Here is a 9,670-nt window from a genome sequence, read left to right as displayed (position 1 = left end):
CTAGAGGTGGAGTAGAAGTAGAGTCTTGTAGAGGTAGTGTAGGAGGAGGTATAGTAGAGGGAAATAGAATAGAGGTACAGTAGAGGTAGAATAGTAGTAGTAGTTGTTGTTTTTGTCAAGTTGTTCCAAATGTTTTGTGGCTTTTACTTTGGAGAGGAAGCAAAAGAGGAATCACAGATCGATGAGGTATTGATCGGTTCTTCTTTGGGCGTCCAAGTGTAACTCAAAGCAGCTCCTCATGTGAAACCACTCCCAAAATAGCAAAGGAAGCCGTTCGTTCGTTCGAGCTCGACCAGTGGTTGTCAGCGCGAGGTCTGGGAACCCTGAGAGGTCCTTCCGGAGCTCACAGGGGGTCCCCGGTGTGATTCACGGTTAGACTTCACTGTGTTTTCATTTCCAAGACGCTAGCACCGTTCCAGAGCGTCCAGTAATGATGTTTGGATCCTATTTTTGCTGGAATCTCCTGAAATAGAGCAGAGACACTGGTCATAGGGATCAAACGGAGGCTCCTCGGTTTGGAAAAGGTTGAGAATCTCTGCTCTGAGGTTGTAAAAGTGCACGTCAAAGTAACAGCGCCATGGTCCCAGTACAGAGAGCAGATGGATGCTTTGTGACATGGGATGGAGTGCGATGGGCGGGGTAATTAGAGGGATGGATTATCCTCCTTTTCCTGCGTGAGCCGTCAGGGCCGGTCCACACGCAGGAGCCCGCGGCTCGTGTCAGTTCACACAGAGCGTTTCCCTGTCCGAGCCGGGGCGGTTATCGTCTGGACATGGCGTGCGCTCGGCCTGACGAAGCCTCGATGCGACAGGAGGCCGGACACGCCACCCCCGGCCCCCATCCACCCTTCCCCCCCACACGCCCACATGGTGGGGCAGAGGAAATGACATCACACACCTCCTCGCACCTGATTGGGCGGCACCCGGACGCACCAGAGCCATTAGCGCTGAGGTGATGTGTATTTATGCACGGCAGGGGATCCCTGATATGTTGTTTAAAACATTAGAAGCGACTCCAATGCATCAGAGACTAAGTGATGTGGGGCGCTTTAGCAGACGGGTTTCAAAGAGATCTGGAAGAATCAAATGTGATTTAAATCAATCCAGAATTTTTAAATGCCTTTCTGAGACGATGTTTAATTTGAGATGAATTTGTTCCAGACTGGTCGGCTCCTTGTGTCTGATGTCAGTGCTGCTCCACCCGGAGGCCCCGCCCATGAATCCAAAGGTTTCATTTAAGATTCATTCGGACCTAGATGAGCTCTAATCTTCCTTCTGAAAAACTGATGTATTTTTTTTTAAATCTTCTAAACCCTCAGGCCAGTCTGAGACTGAGAGGTCATTTCAGTTAGTCTGTCCGTCTCATAATGTAACGTCTTCTGGAAGCTCATCCATCTATCCCTCTATAGTATCTATCCATCTATCTTGGTAAGAATATCATAGAAAAGCTGCAGACATGAAAAAGCTGACTATTATCACAATCTTTTCCTCCTCTCATCCTTCCTTCCTCCTGCTTTCCCCTTCTCATGTGCACACCAAACCCTCTTCTCACCTCCCCCTCCAGACTGTTGATGGAGCAGCTTTCGGATGTCAGCAGGGACAGTGGTGATCGCAGGTGGGATCCTGGCTGCAGTAATCCTCCTGACCATTGTCGCCGTGCTGTGTCTATGTAGGTTGCAGGTACGTCGGGTGTGGACTCTTCACGTTGGAACTGAACCTCGCTGCTGTCAGATGAAAACCATGTAACTCCTTCTAATTTCAGCTATTTTGGCTGTATTAATTTCAGCTTGTACCGCTTGAACAGTTTAGGATCCTCTTTGTGTATTTTATGGCGCCCAGGCCAAGGTAGTAATGTCAAGAAGAAAAATGAAATAAAAAATGTCAAGAACAGTTTAAATTTAATGTTATATGTTAAATTTCATCAAAGTAATATAGCTAGTTATATAACTGTTAATCAATATTGCAGGCGAATGCCAACAGAACGACGCAGATGTTTCGCCTCCAAAAGTCACTCATCGCTCGGCTCCATCACGTTTCACTGAGAGGGTGAAACGTCGAACCCAGCAGGGGGTACAGGTCAATTGTCCGTCTGCGTGGGGAGGCAGCATGAAACAGACGGAAAGATTCTGAACTTGAATAATACTAGAGCCTCAACCTCCAAAATCTGGTTTGGAAACTTTTGATATTTCCATGAATTTGCGTCACGTTCTCTAGCAAACCCAGCCGCAGTATCTAAACGCTGTCCACCCGCACCTCGTGGAGGGATCAGCACTGACGCTCGTGTTCACACGTCCGAATTGTAATGTCTGAGAATTTGGGGAGATACAAGGTTTTCATACGACAGCCACGATATAATAACTGAATCCATCTGAAATAAAACAACATAATAAAACAAAATGTCTGCCACCACTAGTACTACTGCTGCAAGAGGGAGGAGTCTGAGAAGGGAGAGGAGGAGGAGGTGGAGGAGGAGGAGGAGGAGGAGGAGCAGGAGCCGGACCTGGCAGCCATGTCGCCCTCACGGCCCCTGGCCCTGCCGGCCCCTCCGACCCCACCGACGCCCGACCGCTACAGCGGGGAGCCCGAGACCTACCCCCCCACCTTCCTGACGGAGGCCAACGGGCCCGCTGGCTACTCCCCTTCCCCCCCACCTCCCCCTCCGCCTCCCCCGCTGTCCCGCCGGACGCAGCGCTCCCACGCCTTCTGCCCGTCCTGCGCCCGCTGCTCGCTGCCCTACTACCTGCAGCACCCCGAGGCCATGTGCAACGGGGGCCGCAGGATCAGCTACAGGACGGTCCGGCAGCAGGAGCTGGACCTGCCCATGGACCTGGACAGCTTCTACCAGAAACTCAACATGATTCGCTCCGTCACCATGAGGGAGGTGGTCACCCACAGCATCAGCACCGACGTCTAGACCGGGGAGGTAAGCAACGACCCGCTGGAGTCTGGAGGACCGAGGGGAACCCAGGTCGTGAGTCTTGGGTGGGGGGCTGAAGGTCTATAGGACTGAGGACAAACCGTTGATCAACATCTGGACTTTCTGTACTTGCCTTGTCGTGAACTCGCTTGACCTAATCTTTCATGGACCAAGTTCGACCGAGAAGATGATGATAACAGTTCACCCCAAAACGCCCAGGTTTCATCTGTTGGTGACTTGATTTGGACCGACCCAGATATCCCAGCATGCATCTTGACGGTGATGTCATAACTTGCCACAATGCTATAACTGAGTTTGTTCTTCCTGAGAACGAGGAACAAATTGTGGTAGTAAACGAGCTCCGCTTGCAGCAACACAAGTCCTTGAGACTTTGGACTAAACCTGCTCTGGGCAGAGTGCAGTATCACAAGGCATTTCATTATAACCATAATATCAGTTTCAGTATCCTTTGAAAAGTAGTATCATCCAAAGTACATTTCCGTTTGCAGCTGCCAGTATGACTGCAACGCACCCAAAAGGAACAGCACAGATTGAAGACCGTGCTGGACTGGCTTGGATCCCACACGTTCTCGGTTTAAAACACTTTAAATGGATAAAGCAGCTTGAAGGATTCGTATCGCTCTCGAACTGAAGCTGTTGATTTCTGGAGCTTTTGGCCATGCTGCCCAACGCACCACGGCTGGTGATTGGTCACTTGTGTCACATGACCGGTCACCTGTGTTACCTCCACCTGGACTCCAGTTTCCTGCTTTCTGGATGTTAGACTAAGAAGGGACAGAGAAATGAATCGTCTTCCTCTGCCACTGGTGGATGTCCCTTCTGACTTTGTTACCGTTTCTCAGTTTCGTCTCCTCTTCCTCTTCCTCTTCCTCCTCTTCTTCTTCTTCTTCTTCTTCTTCTAAAGTCACAGCAGCATCACAGCATTGTTGATGTGTGAGCGCCCCCACGTGGCGTGGAGTGCAAGAAGAATCTGCACCACGCTGACTTGGCAGCGCATGCTCCTCCTTCCTGCACAGCTGGTGCTGCACAGAGCACCTCGACTGGACGGGGCAGTGCTTTGCGTCAAAAAAACGTTACAACACACAGAACAACCAGAGAGAATCAATCGGGTTCCAATAAACTCTAATCATTTTCAGGGAAATTCTGGTTTGGTTGTCACTTGTCTAAATGAATCTACATGGACGTGCAGCAGGACCCTGTTTATCTCTTCAACTCGCTGGTCAACAAAACCGGCTTTTGCCCCTGTAATCGACAGCTCCATGAGACGCTTTCAAACCGCAAATAACTCTACTGTCCAACCTGAATTGAAAACTTTGTTTCATTGTTATGCACACAGTTTACAGTTGAAGTCACAGAATGTATTGATTTTACATTGATAGATCGTACTGTGGCTAAACAACACAGTTCTCATGTATATTCAGTCACGTTTTGGTCGACTGAACGCTCTCAAGTAGCCTTCACTCCCGTTAGTGATGAAGGGTTCGACTCTTACTTGAGACTCGGTTCTTGACAAGTCAATCGTCAAGTCGTTCAGTTTGGTTCAGTTGGTGTAACGCGCGGTGAACGATGGAGGAGTGAGTGGGGTTCTTATATGAATCATTTAATTCTGTCAAAACCATTTATTTTTGCAGAAAAATAGAAAAAGGCATAAGAAGACGGAAAGTGTGAGTCACAAAAACGCCGTTTCCACTTCATTCTGTGAGTATTTTTAGTTTGTGAGTCAAATATTCACTCACTCACTGAATCACTGAGCCGAAACCTAAGGGTCTGGTTTGGGAATTTTGCTGCTTGCGACTCTTCACGTTCCTAAGTTGGGATTCAGACTCAGCTTGTGTGTCCGGCTCCAGTTACAGAGTCACGGGTGTAACTAAACCAACAAGTCATTTGCTGCAGTGACTCCAGAATCCAGATTCACTTCAAGGACTCTTGGTCCTGCAGTTTGTTTACTATGAACAACTGGTCCAGGATTCGGATAAATGAGGCTCTGCTGCAGGGGTCGGGAACCTATGGCTCTTATGATGACGGTATATGGCTTACAGACAATTTTGAGCTAAAAAAAATTCATCACGATAAACAAGTAACAAATAATTATTCTGTGTCATTTTAAAGTTAAACAAAAAATTACAATTTTGAAAAGAAAATTCAAAATATTAAATATTCTGATCTATTTTAATCTGTCGACACCAAAACTAAATTTTCATTGGATAATGCGGTACGTGATGGGTCGTTGTAAGGTCAAGAGATAAACTTCCCTCCTTTTCGTAGGATAGCCAGCTAGTTTATCAGCATCCAACCCTTGAGACGCAAAAGATGTCGAAAAGAAAAAAAGATGAGGATTACCGTACGTTCCAGGCCAAGTGGACAGAGGAATCTGCGGTGTGTCTAATATGATATGATAAAATTGCACCGATGAAGCGGTCAAATGTAAAACGGCACTTTGATACACACCTGAATAATGATCGCCAGTTTAAAGCACTGTTGGACGACGTTGGGAATAATTATCCCGCTCTGCTGTTACACAGCAATGTGCGTTGGTTGTCAAGGGGGAAGGTGCTCAGCCGTTTTGCGGTTTGCCTTAGTGAAATCCGAACTTTTCTCAAAATGAAAGGCGTGGAGCATCCTGAGCTGGTTAACACCGAGTGGCTCCTGCAGTTTCTCTCTCTCGTGGACATAACTGGACATCTGAACCAGCTCAATGTGAAAATGCAAGGTATTGTAAATACAGTCTTATCCCTTCAACAGGCAGTGTTTGCATTTGAAAGCAGATGGAACTCTGCAACAGGGACATTGAAACAGGCCGTCTTCTGCACTTTGAAAGACTGCCAAAATGTAGAGGTGCGTGCTTAGCAAGTGGCCCCACTCAACATCCTGATCTCCAGCAGCGAGCTGGCTTCACCTCCAACCTCCTGCAGTCATTCCAAGCGCCTTTTAGAGGATTTTGTGGGCGCTCTATTCTTTTTAAATTCATCACTCATGACGTGCATCCCGTCTGCGTCTGCATCAGAGACTTTGAGCTGGAGGTCGCTGAGCTGAAGGCTTCAGACATCTGGCTGAGTAAGTTCAAGTAACTGAATATAGAGCTGGAAAGACTTGCACGGCAGCGAGCAGAGCTGGCGACTTAACACAAGTGGACAGAAATGAAGAAACTTCAACCTAAAGAGCAGCTGATTCCTAAGGAAGGAGCTTCCAGTCACGTAGCACAACATGCAGCCTGGAAGTGCTGCCCTGCGGCGCGTGCTTGGCTCTACATACGCATGTGAGCGGTCACATGAAGAGCAACCTACGCTCATGTTGAACTGATGGAGCCTCAACGCAGCATGAAGCTCAACCTCACTACGTACGAAGCAGACGACAAGGCCACCAGCAAAACCAGGCAGCACCACAAGTCACATCCATGCTAAAAAGTATTTCATATATTACTGGTTAGCTGCAGTATAACAACAATATTAAGAGGAATAAAGGGAAATGTAGTATATATAGCGCTTTTTGAAGTACTCAGAGATGTGTTATAGGTCACAAATGTATGCCTTACTTAAAAAATGCATTAAGTTGCATCAACTTTATTAAATATTATATGGCTCACAAGGAAATACATTTAGAAATATTTGGCTTTTATGGCTCTACCAGCCAAAAAGGTTCCCGGCCCCTACTCTACTGTGTGTATACATTTTATTCTATTTGATCCATCTTAATAAGGGAAGAGTATTGTGAGTACATGTGTTTTAATGTGTGAATGTGTTCTGTGTTTCTGTTCAAGGCGCCACGATACAGAATATCTACTGTGATTTAAAGGGCTTTTTAAAAAGGCAACAGTCAAAATGTCTGTGATTTATCGACGACTATTAATTAACTATAAAAGCCAAACAGGTGTATTTCTGTAGGACATAGCACAAACTTATTCAAAATTCTTGTCTTATTCAAAGTATCTTATGAACCCGTGCTTGAAGTGGGCCGGTGCTCACAAGGACGCTTTACCGGCACTTCTACCTTTTACTCTTTGTCGTGCTTCTCACAAGCTGCATCAGTTCTGTTCTGCCCTCTCAAGTGGGCAAATCAAGTGAAAATATCGTAAAATATATCATATTTTATTGAGCTGGAGCACAATATTTTATTTTATAATCATAACGGACAAGCTGCGAACTCCAGCTCGGGGTTGCCATGACGTCACTGACCATATATGGACATGGACAGGTGATTTTTCTAAATCGAGGCCGTCCTTGTTTGCGCTTTCTGTTTCGTTCCTTTTTGGTGGAAACAGCTGGTTTCACTCGTGATCGATTAGAAAATCCAGGTTTGTATGGAGTGGAGAAGCAGCAGAAAGTGATGCTGAGTTCCATGGGAACTTGGAAAACTGTCATTGGTTGGTCCACGGTGATCCATGTGTTACTTTAAAAACAAAGTAGTTTAAACCGACAGTAGACCAGTGGTTAAAAACCCTTACAAAGTGATGGTTGTTCACCGTCAGAGGTGTGCGCCACCACGTTGTTGTAACGTCAGCTGTGTTACTTTGGTAAACTCAGGTCTCAGCTCTGAAATTCAAACATAAATGGCCATTACTTTCCACTTTTCCACTTTTCTTTTTGCCATGGAACGCAACATTAGTAGTTCACATGCAAATGGACCCTTACTTTAATATATTTCTTTATTATAAAGCAGATTTATATACCCCCCCACTCACCCCCCACCAACATGTGACTAAGCAACACGGTCTCACGCTTTTTTGTGCTCATAGTCACAAAAATGTATAAACCTTTTTAGGTTTATAATAATATAACTACCCAACCCATGAGGCCATTGCATCAAGATTCATAACAAAATGGTGCAGAATTGTAGTTTTTGTAGTTTTTAGGATTAGGATTTAACGTTAGGGTTTGAAACATTTATAAGAAATTGCACAAAAACTACGCAATGTACATAAAAATTTGTTTTTGCTCCTGTAGAAGCCACAAGTTTGTATGATATCAACCTCGTTTTAAGAAAAACATGTTTTATTAACAATGTCATGGAGACTACACTACCCATAATCCTAAGTGTATGTGTTACCATGGAAATGTTTGTCGAAATGGCTGATGGGTAACAGGCGCACAATTGCTGATATTTATATTTTAGATTTACCGTTTAATTGTATCTATGAATGAAATTCATACTTTCATAATTTGTCATGTTGGTTTTAGTTTTAGTGTATGTATCTGCGCCCCCCTCTTTCCCCATTCAAATTTTGTTTTGTGTAGCACGAAAAAAGCCGGACACAGTGCTCGAGACACAATTCAATAGATACATGTTTGTGACTATCTGCACGAAAAGGCCCCAGACCGGGTTGAATAAAGGGGAGTACACTTCAAGCACTGTTATTAACGATGTTGCATCTTAAGGTCTTTAGCTTTGGTAGCGACAAAACAGACTGAGGGGCCAAAGGATCACAAAAGGATTGCAGCGTCAATTTCACAAATCATCCCAAACGGTGAAATTGCACCCCTAACTGCGCTGCCACAAAGACACACAAATAGTCGTGGGCGGGGCGTGGGTGGGCGTGGGGGTCCTGTTTCTATGTTTATTTGTAGTGATCAGTTGTTTATAGACCCAAACATGATAAATAGTTCTCCAAAGAGGGGGGTTGGTGGTGGTTCTCCATAACCAAAAGCTGTGCTCTGGTCATCCTACAGGTCGTCCACAGGACAGAGTTACTGCAGCAGTTGTTGTTGATTAAAGAATGAATAAAGAGTTGCATTGCAGGTTGAGAACTTGAACTCCACTTGCAGACTAACTCTGTCCTGAATGCAATGGTATACAAATACTCTGTGTTGTATGTCCAGCATGCTGAGAGCACAGGTAAAAAAAAAAAAATACAACACAAAGTCTTTGTTCCATTGCATCTAGGACAGAGTTGCAAGTGGGGTTCAACTGTAAAAGGCACCCAACGTGATCAAACTGCACCCTGTGTATTGCTGCCTGCAGCTATATTTATTAATATTGTTATTACTGTCACAGCATCTGTAGGTAGCAGAACAGGCAGCAGTCCGTGGTTTTCAAAATGCGCTCCAAAAGTAACTTGTTGAAACTTTAAATAATTTATTGCAGAAAAAATGGGTTTCAAATGTTGACAAAAACAGTTCTATAATTCCTATTAAATTCCAAAGGTATCGAAAAACAACTCAATGTTGTAAGGAATAAAGTGGACAAAACTGGCATTGAACCACAGACGGCATGGACCCTTTACCGTTCAGCGGCCTAGAATTATGTCGAGAAAAATATATTAATTTAACTCATAATTTCTACATTGTAATATTAAGATCACTGCACATAAACCTAATAATACTATACTAAAGTATAACCCGGCCAGCCCCTCCAAAGATATCCTAACAATTCTACACTTAAATTACTAATAAAAATAATACCTACTGTCTGACAATTATTTTAAGTTATACATTTATTTAAGACTGATAATTTGTAAAACAGGCAGGTGTAGAGCGGTGGTGTAAATGTGTATTGACTCTCCAATGGAGACCCCGCCCACCACCCCCCCCCCCCCCCCCACCTTGCAAAACAAGGGCAAATTGCTCTCAGCAGGAAAACTGTCTTTTGTGGATGGGAGGCTGAGACGGTGCAGATAGGGGGCGCAATTGATGCGCAATTCATGGTGCTATGAGCCGCTGCCATCCATTTCTTGGTGAATTTGCCTCTGAATCCTCTGTGATGATCAGTCAAACTGCAGGGGAGGGGAGTGCACGTTGAG

The 9,670-nt window shown here is 45.1% G+C and overlaps 1 protein-coding gene across 1 annotated transcript; it reads left to right on the top strand.

The window, feature by feature from the left end:
* Positions 1-1,586: 1,586 nt before the first annotated feature.
* fam163b (family with sequence similarity 163 member B) lies at positions 1,587-2,913 on the top strand (the record flags this gene model as incomplete). Its single annotated transcript, XM_080004054.1, has 2 exons — positions 1,587-1,679; positions 2,413-2,913. 2 exons carry the CDS (start codon positions 1,587-1,589, stop codon positions 2,911-2,913), a joined length of 594 nt encoding a protein of 197 aa, XP_079860180.1.
* Positions 2,914-9,670: the final 6,757 nt, after the last annotated feature.

Source organism: Zeus faber (genome assembly GCF_960531495.2).
Source record: "Zeus faber genome assembly, chromosome: 7".
Lineage (NCBI taxonomy): Eukaryota > Metazoa > Chordata > Actinopteri > Zeiformes > Zeidae > Zeus > Zeus faber.
Note: the sequence above shows the minus strand (reverse complement) of the source record. Positions and strands in the feature narration are given on the sequence as shown.